The 19,216-nt window shown below is 42.3% G+C and overlaps 1 protein-coding gene across 1 annotated transcript; it reads left to right on the top strand.

The window, feature by feature from the left end:
* Positions 1-5,459: 5,459 nt before the first annotated feature.
* si:ch211-125o16.4 (neuroblast differentiation-associated protein AHNAK) lies at positions 5,460-18,185 on the top strand. Its single transcript, XM_055227375.1, has 5 exons — positions 5,460-5,681; positions 11,734-11,802; positions 11,949-12,069; positions 12,565-12,716; positions 13,234-18,185. Exons 2-5 carry the CDS (start codon positions 11,800-11,802, stop codon positions 17,500-17,502), a joined length of 4,545 nt encoding a protein of 1,514 aa, XP_055083350.1. The 5' UTR covers positions 5,460-5,681; positions 11,734-11,799; the 3' UTR covers positions 17,503-18,185.
* The last annotated feature ends 1,031 nt before the right edge of the window (positions 18,186-19,216 follow it).

The following is a 19,216-nucleotide window of genomic DNA, read 5'->3' on the forward strand; positions in this document are numbered from 1 at the left end:
ACAGGGCTGAATTAAAGGTTTGGGAGCTGGGGATTTGTTAAAGCTCTGAAAAGTCCAGTTTGTAGAATAGATCTGGTTTAATTAATAACTAATCCTGACTCATTCTTAATACATCAGTCTATTAAGTCTTTCGTTCTGCTTTTTATTCCTGGACAATGCAGGTTCTGTTTCCTGTTTCATATCTATGTCCAATGTGATCGGGTCAAACGCAGCGTGGCGTTGGATAGAAGGTCGTCTTATCTCTGATCTCCGACCTGTGTCTCCGCTCACAGTCTTTTCATTTTTGTCATTCTTTGTGGAAAATTCCTCTAAACACAATCATGAGAGAAATGTCTGCCATGGCCACTTTTGCTCACAACATGTTATTTAAACTCTTTAGTCAGACCAAGCCTCACTCGGCCCAAGTCTCGCACGACCCAAGTCTCATGCGGGTCACGCCTCACACAGCCCACTTCTCACGTGGTCCATGTCTCACTCGGCCCAAGTGCAGCCTGACTTTTCAGAAATCTAAAACTTCACCACTCTATGCACATGGTATGTCTTTTAGTTATATTCATTCAGTTATGTTCAGTTATTTTTTATCCACGGTTAAAGCCCAGAGGTTGACAGTTCGATCCCAGCTCAAACCTGTGCATGCTGTTGTGTCACTCGGCATGACACTTCCCCACCACTCCTGTGTTTGTGGTGAGTTTATCAGAGCTGGGTGTAATGTGAATAATGCCTGTAGAGAGCTGAAGGGGTTCACATGTCCAGTACTTATCAGTCCATCAGAGTTTATGTAGAGCCTTCCACCTGAGCGCTGTTTCACTGAGCTCAAGGATTTAAAACAATGTGATAAACAACAGCATGAATTTATGTAGTAGTAGTAGTTGCAGTTGCAGTACTAGTATGCCTATACAGGGGAGTTGGCTGGGATCCAGAATACACACTTCTCCAGTACTTGAGTGTGGTCACTGGTTTTGTCACTTAAGGCTTGTTTCTGCTGGTTCTCTTCGGAGCGGATCAGTATGTGTCTCCACTGTCTGAAATGTAGCTTTAACTTTAGCCACGTCTTGCAGCGACACAAACTTGGAATTGCTTTGTAACTCGATAAGATCGGCCTTATAATTAAGAGCATAATTAAAATATAATTTAGATTGTATTTATTAAGAAAAGATGAGTTATGTCTGGGTGATGGGTGTCAGTGTCTCATGGAGCGGAGTATTAACATTAACATTAGCAATAGCCTGGTGTACGTGCTCACACTGCTATGCTAACGCTCTACAAGTGTAGTTTGGTGCATGTGCTGCTGACAGAAGCAGGTTAAAATTAGCATTAGCCTGGTATATGTGCATGTGTTGCTGGTCAATGCAGGTTCGTCTTGGCGTTAGTCTGGTGTACGTGCTCACACTGCTATGGTAACACTCTTCAGGTGTAGTTTGGTGCGTGTGCTGCTGACAGATGCAGGTTGCATAAGTTCCTGTTTTGCTCAGAGCAAATACTGCAAGTGTTTCAGATGCTTTAGACCAGTGAGTGTTCAGGGCAGGAGCAGAGGCAGGGGGCAGGTGTAGAGGAGACAGGAGCAAAAACAGGGAGGTTAAAGTACATTTTATTGTCTCTGTAGGGACATGTGTCCTCTGCATTTGACCCATCCTTCAGTGTCTCTGGGTTAAGACACAGGGAGAGCATGCAAACTTCACACAGCCACAGGGAGAACATGCAAACTCTGCATAGAAAGAACTGGGAGCCTCCTGAAATGCTGAGGCCTTGACCAAGCCCCCAAAGTATAGACTAGGACCCTGGTTCAGACTGGGTTCTCAGCCCCCCCCCCGATCCTCCTGACCTTTGCCCTCTGACCTGTCTGAGCCGTGGTTCTGTCCTGTACTTCCCTTAAACACGAGTAACCATGGGATGTTTTTTTAGGTTTAAAGCTCTAGTCTGAAGTAAACACAGATTAAACCTTGTCTGAGAGAGAGGAATGCTGAGAAACCTCATTCTCCTTGAACGCAACACACACACACAGACACACACAGGGCCAAGCCATGGGGCAACACTAAACAACTCCCTCAAAACAAAACAAAACAAAACTGAAAACTCTTATCAGAATTTTGAATTTTTTTTTTTTTTTTTTTTTCTAAAACATAAATACAGCTTTTAAAAGTTACATGCCCAGCCCTCTTGTGTTGTGTCTGCTCTATAGTTCTAACCTCTGACACCCGAGGATCATTATGTTATGTTATTTTATAAAATATAAAATGTATATAATTTTAAATCACAATATTCATCATAAAAGAAACAAGTCTGCTGACTTCCGCTTTAAAAAACTGTGGTGCCCAATGTGAGCTGACGTCACCGTAAACGTCATCACAACAAAGTGCCACATGCTGTCAGCGCCGCCTATGGATAGCTGCACACCACACTAGTGAGCAGCCCTTTTTTTTTCATTTGTACCAAAATGACTACGCGATGTTGCCGAATCCTATGAGTATCACCGATTAAGAAAATAAAACTGGAAAAGGAAGTGTGTACATCACCGTGGGCGTGTACCAGTGGAGGTGAAAACAGGGATAGATCTACAAAATGGCATCTTGAAAATAAGAGATTAAAGATTACTCAAACATGAATCACTCCAAATACAACTTCAGAGGCTCAATGAGAAGAAACAACTAGAACATCATTAAAGATCTGAAAAGTCCAGTTTGTAGAGTAGGTCTGATTTAAAGTCATTGTAACTTTACAGGTAACAATAATACAAGTTTATTGTCTGAATGTGTCTCTGGTTTGTTCCTGTAGAAGCTGAAACATGTTTGAGACTTCAAGAATCCTCAGTATGAAGGATTACAACACTCTACAAGAGATACCGTTCTGTCTCATTTGTAAGACAGAGTTTGTATGTTCTCCCCTTGTGCGGAGTTTGCGTGTTCTCTCTGTGTCTTTGTGGAGTTTGCATGTTCTTCCTGTGTCTGGATCCAGCTAAAGTAGTCCTGACCAAGACTAGATCAAGATCTGGAGATGGTCCCACTACAGGTGTAACCCAGAGACACAAAAGAATGGGTCAAATGCAGAGGAGGGATATCTACATTTGACCTTGTGCCATCTCAGCCTCTCACTACAGGGATACAGGAGGATGGGAGGGCATCTGACACACAGGGATACAGGAGGATGGGAGGGCATCTGACACACAAGAATACAGGAGGATGGGAGGGCATCTGACACAATGATGACTCATGTCTAAAGTATGATCTGATTCACTCTCTTTTTCTTTCTCTCACAAAAGGGTTGGGTCATGATCCAAACCTGGTCGTCCACTTCAAACTGCAAAAATTAAACAAATGAGTTTGAAATATTAGTTATATTAATTATGAATTATATATATAAATTATTCATTATAATTTAAGTATTTTTGTCACTACATTTTTAAACGTGCCGTAGATTTCTGACGCAGAGCTAGGATTTTTAGTTTAATTCTATTAATTTTTATACAGCCCAAAATAGTGTTGTCACAATATTAAAATTTCATCCTAAGGAATAGACACTCTCTTTAGACAATATACAGTGATTTTCCACATTAAATAGTAGTACTTTCTTTTATATTCCCATGTGGCCTTATATCTGTGTAATCCTCAGTGTCCAGTAGGTTCATAGTGGTCCATGTGTGTACACTAGTCTATGTGTCTTATACTTGTTCTGATACAGCTCAAGGTCATTCTAAAGATATTCAGGAAAGGTTCATTTCTGGCTTGTCAATGGGACTTTTTTAGCATCGATACAAGTTTTAGTAGCAATTAGTATCTGATTTTCAATTCTTCTGACAGCCCTCACCCAAAAGCACAACAGCAGTCGGCTCTCAGGTCTGACAAACAGAAAGTGCGGGCATCAAACATAAATATATCCCATAATTCTCTTTGAGCATTGATGTTTTTCTGAGAGCACTTTGTGATTCTGACTCTTTCATTTCATCATTAGAAAACCAAACTTGACAATGACCTAATTATTATTCAGTTTAAATCATAGACAGAACTATTCAAAATATCTGTTGGAGGTGTTTTTTTTTTCCTGAGGAGAACAAGTACTATTTATTTATGTGCTTTCCGTGAATGGGATCGCCTCTCCGCAGATCTGACCTGTAAGTTGGCCTGGTACACTTGCCTGCTCTTTACCGACTTGTCAAAGCGCTGTGCTGTGTCACTCACTCCACACTCCATACTATTATAGCTACAGCTGCCCTGGAACAGACTGACATAAATGTGGCTGCCATTCTGCACCATTGGCCCCTTCCACCAACACTCTCACACCCATACAGGCAATGTAAGTGAAGTGTCTTGCCTAAGGACACAATAACAGAACATGGTCAGGGCAGGAATCAATTCTCTGACCATCAGGTTGGGGAGCCACTGCACTAACCACTGAGCCACTGTCTCCCCTGGTAACATCACCTCCTTGTCTCCATGGAGATACATCAGTTAAACGCCATCGTGTGGAACATTCCAGGCAAAACTTTTCTCCACCAGAAAAGTGACATATTGCATCTTTAACACATGTATTGAGTTAGTTATTTTGTTGTGTTGTTAATGAGTAGAACAGTGAGAACACATGAATTAATATTTAAACACATGTAAATCCAGACCAGGCCCAGACCAGGTCCGGACTCAGGTCCGGTCAGACAGGTTCAGTCCTTTGCTCAAAATTTCACCAAAATTACCTCACACCACTGATACTGCTACCAGAGTACTGTACTACAACTACTACTACTGCTAATGCTATCAAAGTACTATACTACTACTACTGCTGCTACTACTACCTCCAGGTGTAGGCATTGCACCCGCCTGGCATCTGCCTGTCCCCGTCGCACCTGCCTGTCCCCGTCGCACCTGCCTGGCCCCGTTGCACCTGCCTGGTCCTGTTGCACCTGCCTGGCCCCGTTGCACCTGCCTGGTCCTGTTGCACCTGCCTGGCCCCGTTACACCTGCCTGGTCCTGTTGCACCTGCCAGGCCCCGTCGCACCTGCCTGGCCCCGTCGCACCTGCCTGGCCCCGTCGCACCTGCCTGACCCCGTCGCACCTGCCTGGCCCCGTCGCACCTGCCTGACCCCGTCGCACCTGCCTGGCCCCGTCGCACCTGCCTGGCCCCGTCGCACCTGCCTGCCCCCGTCGCACCTGCCTGGTCCTGTTGCACCTGCCTGGTCCCGTTGCACCTGCCTGGCCCCGTCGCACCTGCCTGGTCCTGTTGCACCTGCCTGGTCTCGTTGCACCTGCCTGGCCCCGTCGCACCTGCCTGGTCCTGTTGCACCTGCCTGGCCCTGTCGCACCTGCCTGGTCCTGTCGCACCTGCCTGGCCCTGTCGCACTCGCCCTGTTTCAGTGCAGATGTTGTAAGCGCCTCTTGGGCCTTGGCTCTTCAGGGATGTGGTTGGACCAGTTTCTCTGGTCTAGACCTGGTTTAGTCCTGGGTCTTAACCAGCTTTAGTCCTGATACCTGCAGCCACAGAGGTAGAGGCGGCTGGTGAGAGAGGATAGACCAAATACCAAAGTCCAGACCGAGACCAGGAACAAAGACTCAAGACTAAACCGGGATCCAAAGACCAGGACTCCAGCTGGGCCTCAAGAGCCAGACTTAGACCAGATTTTGGAGCTAAACCAGAGTCAAAGTCTGCACCAAGGACCAATCCGGGACTAGACCAGGACCAAAGCAAACCTGCATACGGTGAGTGAGGGGCAGAGGTCAAAGGTTAGAAGTGATGATGGATTTCACAGTTCCTGTCTGGGGCTGGGTCTCATGTGAAATCATTCATGAAAACAAAACTTTGGCTGAATTTGAGATCACAGCAGAATTCTGATTTTATTTTCAGTGATGTAAATGAGACCAAATTAAACCTGAACATCTGAGTCTGAGGCAGAGCTTCAGCTCAAAATGTAAAGTTAATATGAAAATTATAACTTACGAAATCTCTCCTTTTTGTACAGATGTTTTTTTTTTTTTTTTTATTTGTATTTTTCTTGTTACCAAACTTATAGGACTAAACCAGGTCTAAACCATGTCTAAAACATTTTAATATGTATTTTTCTTGTTTAAGAATAATATTTCAGACCTTCTCTTTATAGCTGTATGTGCGGTTCTTAGAGTCGTTAGCGTTGTTGGTGCTGTTAGCGTCATTGACTTCATTGGCATCTTTGCCATTGTTGTGTTTGGTGTGAGTCGGGTTTGACCAGGGCCTCAGTGAATCACTGTCACCTCCCAACACCGGCTCCTGGACTTTAATGTGAAAATAGGTACAATAGAACAACAGGGTTAAAACCCCACTGCAGGGCATTTCCTCACATTGTAAACATAAATGTGCAGATCGTTTGTGTCGTTTGCAGTGGTCTAATTATCCACATTTTGAACAGACTTTACATTGAAATTTAAGACGAGGTGTCGACTATTTCTGGATTTTATTTCTCCAATAATAATGAGCAGCCCAAAGCTGTACCAAATGAGAACTAAACCGGGATTGAACCAGAACTTAGCCCAGACTTAACCAGGATTTAAGATGATCTAAACCAGGTCTAAAGCAGGACTGAACCAGGTCTAAAAGGTGTGTGGCCACACCTCCTGTCAAAACCTCATCTGGTCAGATCTTCTGCTAAGATGGTCAGGTATGGATGGTCAATACAAGGTGCCAAAGGGGGACATCAGAGGCAAAAACTATTGTTGTGTTGGGAGGGGCTGGTGGTGCAGATTGGCAGCCTGCCCCAGGGCAGCTGTGGCTACAGTTGAAGCTTACCACCAAAGAGAGTGGAGTGAATGTTTTTGAGTGTCCAAAAAGTGCTATATCAATCTGACTATTAGTAGTAGTACTAAACCAGGACAAAACCAAGACTAAACCAGGACTACACCAGGACTAAACCAAGACTAAAACAGGACTAAACAAGGACTGAACCAGGACTAAACCAAGACTAAAATAGGACTAAACCAGGTTTAGCCGCTGGACATGTTGAGTTATGTGTCTCCTCTGTGTGCAGTGGTCTATAGAACCTGGAGGACTGTCCTCCTCAGATCTCGGAGAACATCTGAGTTTGGTGACTTTGAAACGACTTTAGTTTGAACCTGTCAACCATCTGAAGTCTGTTTCACATTCTGCAGATTTTTACAGCGTAATTTTGGACATCTGAACCTCTAATTATAATGTATGATATGATATTTACACAATGAAAGCTCCAGTATAGGGCACAAAAATTCCTTTTACTGGTGCACAGTGTAAATAATGCTAAAAACAATAACTGCTAAAGGTACTATATGACACAAACTGACTCGTGTGAGCCTTTAGCCATGTTATAATGCTGTTATCTCCTCAAAAACAGACCCGGAGTTGTGTTTTGTTTCATTCACACATGTTTGAGTAACACTTTATGATTAGTCTGTCTACATCTCCAAAGCTCAAAATGCTTTGTTCCACCTTGTGATGTCATGAAGTGGTAGTTTTCTCCATTTACTTTTAGTTCAGTGGAGACCAAATGTATGAAGGTGTATGGAGTTTAAAAACACAGTGAAGCACTTCCTGTATTACCACATGACTTCACAAAGCAGAACATGGAGTGGAGTGTGGAGAAGATCTCAGCCTAAATATGCAGGTTTATGTGTGAAGAGAATAATCTGATTGTATAGAAGGTGAATGGACTTTAATAATCCAGAGGGACACTTATGGATCACCACCTGATGACACAAGTTACAAGTTAGAAGAGAGTGTTGTGAACATTTTGTCACATTAGAAGAGGATTAAAGCCCCAATGCGAAACATTACGTCACATTAGAACAGGGTTAAAGCTCCACTGCAGGACATGTCATCACATTATAACAGGGTTAAAGTCGCACTACGGGACATTTTGTCACATTATAACAAGGTTAAAGCAGTACTGCGCGACATTTTGTCACATTAGAAGAGGATTAAAGCCACAGTGTGAAACATTTCATCACATTAGAACAGGGTTAAAGCCCCACTGCAGGACATTTCGTAACATTAGAATAGGGTTAACGCCCCATTGTGGGATATTTTGTCACATTATAACAGGGTTAAAGCCCCATCTTGTTACACAGTGTTACAGTTGGACATACCTGATGCCCTGAGCTGTCGAGCAATAGATTTAATGAAGTTATTGTTTTGTGTTTTGTTCTCCGCCCTGAAGTTTCACTGTTTCACTGAAGCTGACATGCCTCAAACAGATCATCTCTCTCCCTCCCTCTCTTTCTCTCTGTCTTTATAATACTAATGCTATAGTATTGTGTGTATAGTGTTTATTTTGTTGAAGGTGGTGAGATTGGCATCACAATTTGAATCATCTCAACCAGAAAATCCTGTACTTTAAGTAACTGTCCTCTGTTTGTGTGTCAGATGTCCTTCTTGTGTGTAAATGCCCTCCCTGTGTCTCCATGGGGTCTTATTCTGTGTAAAAGCAGCTAACCCTGTAGTTTAGACTGTACAAACATGTTCTGAAATACAGGTGATTCTTGGGTTAGTTTAAAGTTCAGATTTCAGTCTCAGATGTGAATGTTTTTGTGCTAAAACATTCAAAGATCTTTGGTGAATGTGGACTACGTTCTCTCACAGTTTAACTGCCACTAAACTGAAGGATTAATTAAAGTGAAGGATTAGTTTAAACTGTTCTTTAAATCTTCTATGACTAATTCCATTTTGTCTGACACCTCAGTCACATGTTTAGAGCAGAGTCGGGCGCGGCTCTAAACAGAGAGGAGCAAACAAGAGCAGACAGGAGCAGACAGGAGCAGACAGGAGCAGACAGGAGCAGACAGGAGCAGTGTTTCTAGGTTAATTGTGCATTTGACCCGTCCTGCAGTGTCTCTGGGTTAATTGTGCATTTGACCTGTCCTGCAGTGTCTCTGGGTTAAACCTGTCAGTGGGACCTGTCTCCAGGTCTTGAGCTGGTCTTGGTTTGGGTTTTAGCTGTTAGATGTTTTAGTTTCTTCAGACTTAAAATTCCCAATGTTTGTGTCATGTGGAGGAATCTTAAAAATCTGTTTATCTGCACTGCGCCTCCAGTTTCTAAGAACAACACGCAGACAGCAGATAGTTAGACTGGCTCAGACCTGGTTTAGTCCTGGTGTAGTCCTGGTTTAGTCCTGGCTTAGACCTGGTTTAGTCCTGGTTTAGTCCTGATCTAGTCCTTGTTTAGTCTTGTTTTGGTCCTGGTTTAGTCCTGGTTTAGTCCTGGTTTATTGCTGGTTTAGTCTAGTTTAGACCTGGTTTAATCGTGGTTTAGTCCTGGTTGAGTTCTGGTTTAGTCCTAGTTTACACCTGGTTTAGTGTCTGGTTTAGTCCTGCTTTAGTCCTGGTTCAGAGCCAGTTTCTGTTGCTCAACTCAAAAACGCAGCAGGACAAAATTCTTGACATTTCTGGAGTGTGGCGTGTCTCAAGAATGTTTCAGGTTTCTCTGCCTCATGGGGACAACTGCATTTTACATTTAAAGAGGTTTTAGATGTTGTGCATGTTTTCGTAATCTAGTGATCTCTTCTGGGCCCCTTTTCAAATCCTCCTTAGTGTTACCAATCTCTATAAGGCTCCGCCCACAAGCCTACGTCACCCATGCTCCCACATCACAATTCTCCATAAATAAAAAAACATGATACAAAACTGTAGACAGTAATTTGACAAACCTGATGTGATGTGCAGTGGTTTCATTAGTGGGATGCAGCTGACTGCGTTGTGATAGTGCTCTGAAGGGGGAGGGACTTGTGAGGGGAGACTGAAAGTGAAACTTATAAAACATCTTAATACGTTTTGGGTGAATAGAATTTTCAAAACAATAAAAGGTAACATGGTGATCTCTGACCTCAGACACACAGGAGTTTACTGCTTTTGTTTTAGTCCTCTGGGTTATTTTTTTTCCTTTTTTTACTCATAAACTGCCATGTTTGTTTTGACACTAATGAATTATGTGTCTCCCTGATTAGTTAATCCACCTGTCAATCATGCCTCCAATCCACTCAAAATGGTGACACAATGCACACATTAGCAGATACAGACAAAAAAGCTTGAAGATCGTCTGAAATAGAACATTTTCATTTTCCTGTGATCTTCCACTTTGACTTCAATGGAAACTGTCATTGTGTCCTTGGGCATTGCCTAGTATGAATGTGACTGAGTGTGAGTGTTGGTGATGGGAGCCAGCGCGGCAGTTTGGCAGCCTCATTTGTGCCCGAGCCACAGCTGTCCAAGGACAGAAATTGGTGGTTTTCAGATAAGAATATGACGATACTCCTGATGGGGTCAGGGGTCACACACAGTTCTATTGATTACATTTCTACTTAACCAATACAATATCCAAAAGGTAAATTCACAAATGTTGAACCTTATCATTTCTATTAGAGACTGGACCCAACAACTCACTGTGTCACAACAACAACAACAACAACAACAACAACAACAACACACATCTCAGTTTCAACAAAAGTCACTTTATCTGCTCCATCTCTGTTAAATGTGTTTGGCTAATAGGATGTGTTGATGCCATCTGAAACCAAGTGATAGTCTACACCACCACAGAGTGAAGACTGCAGTGTGAAGGCTCTTTGAGAGTCCAGACAGCATCTTTTCAGTGTAGTCCTCTGTAGGATGTATTTATGTGTATGTGTGTGGAGTTTTCGTGTAGTCCTCTGTAGGATGTGTTTATGTGTATGTGTGTGGTCAGGTCTCTCTTCTTCTGGTTGTTATATAATGTTGAACTGATACTTTGCAGCTGATGTCATCTACATTCCCTGTAGGTGTGATGCTAACTGAAGGCACTACTATCAGAAACTCTGTTAAGACTTTAATCTCTCTCAAATAACATTACAGTCACAAGCTAGTTAGCATTAGCCAACAGTTTTTCACTGAATCACTCTCACCTTTTGTGCAAAATCAAACCACTAAACAAGACCATGATTCATCACAGGCTCATGAAAATGTGCTCTTTAAATCACTTTAGGATTTTTTCTTGAGTTTTCAGACTTAAAACATTTGTTCGCTATGTGTGCCTCCGTGAAACATGATGAGCATTCCACAATATATATTCATGTAGAACACTCGCAGTGTGATGTTACTGCTGTGTATGAGTTGGGTTCATGATGTGCTAGTGTGCTCCTCAGCAGTGTGTGGGCCTGTGTCTGTTATTTTTTATTAGGATCAATGCCTGTAAACATGAACCTCATAACCAACAAAACGCTATGACACAGGTGTTAGCTTAAATGCTAGTTTCAGCTGCCGTCCTGAGTGTTCCTGTATTCCTCAGCAGCGTGTAGTGAAATGTTGTTAAACCGCATGTCTTTTTTCTGGTGTCAGGACCAGGCGCTCGACATTCCACAGACGTGACTTGTAACATGACTGCTACAAGTCACATTTACAGCTCACATTTACTGCAGTGATAAGAGTTGTTTTTAGCTCTTTTTGCCCCTTTAGCTGGTGACAGACTGCAGGTGTGTGGGCCATATTACACTATCCACTGATCTATGTTCTAATGTAGTTTCCTCATCACAAACAGACCAGGAGTTGTGTTTTGTTTCATTCACACATGTTTAGCACACAAACCCTGCATATTTAGGCTGAATTCTTCTCTCAAACAGAAAACACTCTGTTCCACCTTGTGATGTCATGTGGTAATACAGGAAGTACTACACTGTATTTTTAAACTTCATACACCTTCACTAGAATCATTTGGATGATTTAAGACATGGAATTGCCAAACTCTACTGAACTAAATGTAAAAGGAGCTGTTCTGTGTTTCAGGAGCTGTTGCTGCTGTCCCCGAGCTTCCGTCGTTCTGTGATGTGGATGTGAAAACAACAAAGCACAATGGTAAGTAGTGGGTGTGTGTGTGTGTATTTGTATTTGTATGATGTATATGTGTGTGTGTGTGCGCGTGTGTATGTATATAAGTATTTGTATTTTTACATATATGAGATATTATAAAGCAGAGGTGATGTTTTCTTGTGTATCTCTAGAGCGTGGAGCTGAACCCGCGGAGGTTCTCCGAGTCTCTGGTTCTGGATGACTCGGACCAAGGAGTCATCATCACCGGGATCACAGACGATAGAGTGGCCCAAAGAACAGGACTACAAACAGGTAAAGTACTACTACTACTACTACTACTACTACTACTACTACTACTACTACTACCACCAAGATCACAGATAACAGAGTAGTCCATCATGGAACAGGGCTCACGGACGACAGGATGTCCAAATGTAGGACTACAAGCAATTACTGTTACTACTACTGTACTATTACTACTACTACTACTACTACTGGTACTACTCCTAGTACTACTGTTACTACTACAAATACTACTACTATCAGCGGGATCACAGATGACAGAGCAAGCAGGCACAATATACTGCTACTACTACTGATGCTACTACTATTATAATAGTTTATATTAATGTTACTGGTGTAAAGACCATAGTATAATATTGAATAGCACAGCACCATACTCTGACTATTGTGTGTACTGCATCTGTCGTGCTGAAGTCCTGCTCTTTTATCTACATTTTCAGTAAGAGAGTTCAGTTCTGTTTTACTTCAACTTTCTTTTGAAATATCTTTTCTTCTAATTCTCAGGAGATGAGATTGTGGCAGCCACCATTCACCTGGATCACCTGAAGAAGGACGAGGTTCTGAGCATCCTGAAGGTCCTAGAGCCGTACGACAACAACATGAAGGTCCTGACCAAGAAGGAGCTCGGGGGCAGTGCCGGGCTCGGACTTGACGGGGTGAGGACCAACAACTACAACAACAACTAGAACTAAGAACTTAATCATGATTTAAAAAAAAGTCTTATTTTATTGTATAATCAAATTCTCAAATGGGACTAACAAGGTGGTGGTCTTTTTGAGTGTTGTTTGCATGTTCTCTGTCTTTGTGGAGTTTGCATGTTCTCTCTGTGTCTGGGTGGATTTCCTCACGTTTCCCTCAACAAATCCAAAACATACACAACAGGTCAAATCCTTCAGCTGAGGTAGTCCTGACCAAGACTAACTCAAGATCTGGAGATGATCCCACTGCTCTTGACACGTTTAACCCAGAGACACTGAAGGATGGGTCAAATGCAGGTTTAATCCAGAGGCACTGAAAGATGGTCCAAGCAGGTTTAACCAATGTGGGTGAAATGTCTTGACTTAAGTACACAATGACAGACCCAAGCAGGAATCGACCCTCTGAGTAACTGTCGCCCCAAAATTGCAGTACACCTAAAAGACGACGAGCTTAAAGAGTCTCTATTTTTTACAGAAGCTGAATTTGGACAAGTCTCTGGGGGCATCGGCCGAAGGTCCCTCTGTGTCTGTGAACGGCCTGGACCTGAACGCCAACAGCGGACTGAGAGCCGGAGGAGGACTCGGAGGAGGACTCGGAGGAGGACTCGGAGGAGGACTCGGAGCTGGACTCGGAGGAGGGCTTAAGACACCAACCCTCAATGGGGAATTACCAGGTCTAAGTCTCTCTGGTCCAGACCTGAATGGGGACCTGAGCTCTCCCAAAGCCTCCTTGGATCTTGATGCCCCTGGTGTGAAGACGGGCGGGTTAAACTTTAAAACTCCTAAGTTCTCCATGCCCAACTTCAACCTGCCTCAGATCAGTCCTCCAGACGCAGATCTGGATATTTCAGGTGACATTCCGAATGTTAGTGCTGATGTCAAAACACCAGATTTGAATTTATCCGCTCCGGATGTTGATATAAAAGCTCCAAACTTAGACCTAAAAGGGCCCAAGGTTAGTGCCAACGGCCCTGATTTGAGCGCAGAAGCCCCTGATCTGAACATAGATGCGCATCATGGTGGAATCAAATGGCCACATCTGAAAAAAAAAGGCAAAGCTAAACTACCAGATGCTAGCTTAGACTTAGACGCTCCGAAAGTCGATGCTAAACTTGACGGCGATTTGAACGCAGGTGGGGGGATAAACTGGCCACATTTGAAATTGAAGAAGCCGAAAGGGCCCAAACTCGATGTAGACGCGGACGCCGACTTGAATGTGTCTGCTCCCAAAATTAACGCAAATCTGGAAGCACCAAAAGCTGATTTAGAACTTCCTGACGCAGAGTTTAAAACTCCAGATATTGATGGGCATTCTGGGATAAAGTGGCCACATTTGAATTGGAAAAAACCCAAAGTGCCAAAAGCAGACCTCAAAGCTGATATTAACACGCCAGACGCGGACCTCTCACTTCCCAAAGTTGAGGGAGATTTACAAGGTCCAAACCTTGACATAGATCTACCAAACCCCGATCTCGATGCTAAAGTCAATGGTCCCAAAATAAAATTCCCAACTCTGAAAAAACCAAAGCTGAAGGTTTCCGGTCCTGACATGAAAACTCCAGATCTTGACGTGGATTTGCCCAATGCGTCAGTGAATGGGCCGAATCTTAACGTAGAGTTACCAGAAGCCGACTTAGACCTCAAAGCTCCAAAAGTAGAAGCAGACATAGAGGGACCTGATGTTAAAACAAAATGGTGGAAGAAAATTGGAACTTGGAAGAGAAAAGATATTGACGCAGATGCAGATCTGAAGTTACCAAACATCGATGGTGATGTTAAAATCGACGCACCAGACGTTAACGCTGACTTGAAAGCTCCAAGCATCGACATAGATGGCCCAAATGTAGATGTAGACACACCAAAGGCAGGTTTAAAATTCCCAAAACTGAAACTACCAAAGCCTAAAGCTAAAGTGAAGGGTCCTGAAATCGATGGAGATCTTGGTGCAAACATTAATGGCCCAAATTTGGAGGTGAATGCGCCAGATTTGAACCTAGATGCTCCGACAGTGAAAGGGAAATTAGGTACGCCAGATCTAGATGTTAAGCAACCAAAATTTAAGCTGCCGAAATTCGGGCTGACTGGTCCGAGGGTGAAAGCTGACTCTGATATTAAAGCTCCAGATGCTAATTTGAAAGTCCCAAAAATTGAGGGAGAATTACACGCACCGAATGTGAACCTAGATGGTCAAATTGATGGGCCAGATTTGGAACTAAACTCACCAAATCTGGACCTGAATGGGCCCAAAGTTGGCGCAGATCTGAACGGACCAAAAATAGATTCTCCAGATATTGGTGGGAAAATCAAGATTCCAAAAATTAAATGGCCAAAAGTGGTCCACAAAACGCCAAGTTTAGAGGCGGATGCTAGTTTGCCCAAAGCGGATTTGTCAGGTCCAGATTTGAACATAAATGCTTCCGGATTGAACGCTTCAGATCTGAGTTTAGACACGCCAAAAGTAGATGTTAAAACTCCAGATGTTGATGTTGATGCTCCTTCTGGAAAATTGAAACTGCCAAAGATAAAATGGCCGAAAGCAAAATCTATTGACGCAGATCTGGAAGGGCCAGATTTGAATGTTAAGACTCCTGATCTTAAACTAGAAGGAGATCTAAATGCACCAGATGTTAGTTTAGACGCACCAAAAGTAGATGTTAAAACACCAGATGTGAATGTTGACTCTCCCTCTGGAAAGATCAGACTCCCAAAACTAAAATGGCCAAAAGCTAAACCTTCGATTGATGCAGATCTGGATGTCAGTACTCCAGATATTGATGTAAAAACGCCAGATTTGAACCTTGAAGCGCCCAAAATCAAAGGAGAACTCAATACTCCTGAGGTAGATGCAGATGTTGATGCTCCTAAATTCAAATTACCAAAAATAAAATGGCCGAAAGCAAAAACTAACATTGATGCAGATCTGGAAAGTCCTGATTTGAGCCTCAAGCCCCCTGATCTTAAACTAGATGCACCAGAAATTGATGGTAAAATTTCAGCACCAGATTTGCATTTATCTGGACCAAAAGTTGACTTAGAATCACCAGATTTAAGTGTAGACACTCCTAATGCCGACTTCAAACCACCAGCAGGGGGCATCAAACTTCCTGCATTCAAATTACCAAAACTTAACTTTGGAAAACCCAAAGTTGATGGAGATTTGAACGTTGATGCGCCTGATTTGGATATAAATTCACCAAAAGCCAATATCAATCTTCCAAATTTGTCCGGTCCAAATCTTGATGCGGATTTGGATGCTGGAATTTCGGCACCAGAATTGAATTTATCTGGACCAAAAGTTGACTTAGAATCACCAGATTTAAGTGTAGACACTCCTAATGCCGACTTCAAACCACCAGCAGGGGGCATCAAACTTCCTGGATTCAAATTACCAAAACTTAACTTCGGAAAACCCAAAGTTGACGGAGATTTGAACGTTGATGCGCCTGATTTGGATATAAATTCACCAAAAGCGAATATCAATCTTCCAAATTTGTCCGGTCCAAATATTGATGCGGATTTGGATGCTGGAATTTCGGCACCAAAATTCGAAGCAAGTCTGCCATCTTTGAAAAACCCTGATCTTGATTTGAGTTTACCCAAAGCACAAGTGAACACTCCAAGTCTTACTCTTCCAAATACAAGCATAGATGCACCAAACGTTGATCTGAACGCTCCCAACATCGACGCAAACCTGTCTACTCCAAAACTAAAGGGTAACCTAAAATCACCTGATCTTTCAGCAGACCTGAAGGCCGACATGTCTGCTCCAAACGTCAACGTAAATGCCCCAAATGTTGACACAACTCTTGGAGACTTCAAAGTTCCTCACTTCAAAATGCCCTCACTTAATTTGTCCGGTTCAGATGTTGAGACTCCAAGTGTTGATACGTCACTAAAAGCCGGCTTAGACGCTCCTAAAGTGGACATGAGTCTGCCCTCTGCTGGTGCAAGTGTGTCTGCTCCTTCTGTAGATATTGAAGCTCCTAAATATGAAGCTAATCTACCAGAAATTGATGCTAACCTTCCTAATGTAGATGCTGACAAGTCAAAACTGAACTTCAAGCTGCCTAAACTGTTTGGCAGATCTAAAAATGCAGATCTAGATTTGAATGCTGACTTACCTAAAGTAGAGGGAGAAATACACACTCTGGAAGTTAAAACGTCTGATATTAAAGCTAGCGTCGATAGTCCTTCGCTAGCTCTCCGCGCTACAGGAGGCGTAGAGGCAGAGGCAAAACATTCGAAACTAAAATGGCCATTTAAGTGGGGTTTGAAATCGAACGAAGATGAGGGGAGCGGTACTGAGTCCGACCCAGAATTCGCCAACACCGAAGTGGAGGTCCCTGCGTTCGTGTTTCACAAATTACCCGCAAATAAGAGGGACAGTTTCGGAATCATGGATAGTTTGAGCGCTTCGAGCCGCGAGATTGAAAACAAAGATTTCATAGTTAGCAAAGGAATTCGTCTGCCATACCTGAATGCCACGGCCAAAACGGGAGAGAAAGTGGATATTTCGGAGCGTTTAAAGTTAGCGAGGGAGAAGTCATCGTCGTCTGTTAGCACGTCCCCGACAGATTCTAACATTGATTTGAACTTTGGCGGAGCAGGAACCAGTGCGAGTGCAAGTGCAGAGGGGGGTTTGGGAGGATCCGTTTTGGGTCTGATAACTCCAAGCAATAGCACAGAGGAGGATAAAAAGCTCTCGGTGGGGCTGACAAACATGCTAGGGCTAAACGTTGAATGAAAGAAGTTATGAGAAAGATACAGAAATATTATGCTAATGCTAATGCTACAGAGTGATGCAGTTTTAACAAAGTGAATCGAGGGAGCGAGACTTTTGAGATGTTAAAGGCGCTGTACCTGATTTTTGCCCTCTTCATTACATGAAAAACAGAACTATTTCATTTTAAACAGTTTGCAGTGGTCCAAAGTTATTCCTCACTTACCTTATGCATTCAGAGCACCCTAATTACTCACAATGATGAGGTTATAAGTGCTTTTCACAACAGAGTCTTGCTGTTATGGTAATGCTAATGATAACCAGCACATTTCCTGATTCTCTGACAATAAAACCCTTTATAATTAGACATTACAGAGGACTTATTTTGACCTCATGAGACACATTTTACTCAAACCCATGCCTTTCATTACATAATGTGAAAATGCATTGACCCTAAAAGTGCCACGTGCTGGTTTGGCAGATGGTGAAAAAAATGATTTGGTACAACAGAACGATGTTTAGGAGCATTTTTATAAATCTGTTTGTGTTTATTGAGTTAAGCCTCATATTATTGCTGTTATTCACTTTGAGTATGAAAAAGGTTATCATAATTTTTAAGATCCTATATTTTACTAAATGTACTTTTTATGAGATTTAAACCTCTTTTAACATCATTTCCTCTTCCAGAATATACCTGGAGTTGTATTTTGTTTCATTCACACATGTTTAATCTCTATTTACCTTTTTACTAATATTTTAAGGTGTAAAATATGAATTACCAAAGCTTGGAAATATAAAAAATGTTTTAGCCTTGGTGTCTCAATTTTCAAGATGGTATTATGTAAAATCTTTTTTTTTTACATAATACCATCTTGAAAATGTATGTATGTTTAAGTGATCTAGCGATCTCTCCCTACCCGAACTGTCCTTATAGTTAGCAGTACGGGCCTGTACAAGGCTCCGCCCACAAACCTACATCACCCATGCTCCCACGTGACAATTCTTCATAAAAATATGTAATGTGTTAGCAGTTAATACCCCATAGAATACCCCCTCTTTAATACTCCATAAAAGTGTTATACTCCTTCTTTAGTACCCTATAGAAGTGTAATACCCCCTCTTTAATACCCCATTGAAGTAAATACCCCCTCTTTAGTACCCTATAGAAGTGTAATACCCTAATACCATATTTTTTTAACTTACATCCCAGATTGTAAATAGGACCACGAGTTTCCGTTCCATTGTTCACAAGCCATACAGACTTTATATTTTTTATTGTATTATTTTACTTTGTTTTTGTGTTTCCTAAATGTACTTTGATTAAACTTGCATATTTAGATCAGATGTATATGAAGTGTATGTGATCTGCTGCTGCACACTGGAAATATAAGGAAGAGTTTTAAGCTTTAGTGATTGATACTTTGCAGTGGCATCACAATAGGGTTGTTCTACATGTATGTCTGTGGTGACATGTTCTACAGTTACCATAGTGACACGATGCACACATTAGCAAACACTGATGGGCTTAAAAAAATTACAAATGGAAATGGTCTTATTATTAACCAAAATCTTTAAAATGTACTGGATTAAAAAACAACAACACACAATTCTGACCCCCAGATCACATGAGTAAATGTCACATGAGTAAATGTTATATCAGTGTATCTGGTTCCTTCTGACCTCCTCATTACAGTTCTTTTGTTGTATACATCCTCGTTATTTATGTGTTGTGATGATG

The sequence above is a fragment of the Periophthalmus magnuspinnatus genome, chromosome 15 (assembly GCF_009829125.3).
Source record: "Periophthalmus magnuspinnatus isolate fPerMag1 chromosome 15, fPerMag1.2.pri, whole genome shotgun sequence".
Classification (NCBI taxonomy): domain Eukaryota; kingdom Metazoa; phylum Chordata; class Actinopteri; order Gobiiformes; family Gobiidae; genus Periophthalmus; species Periophthalmus magnuspinnatus.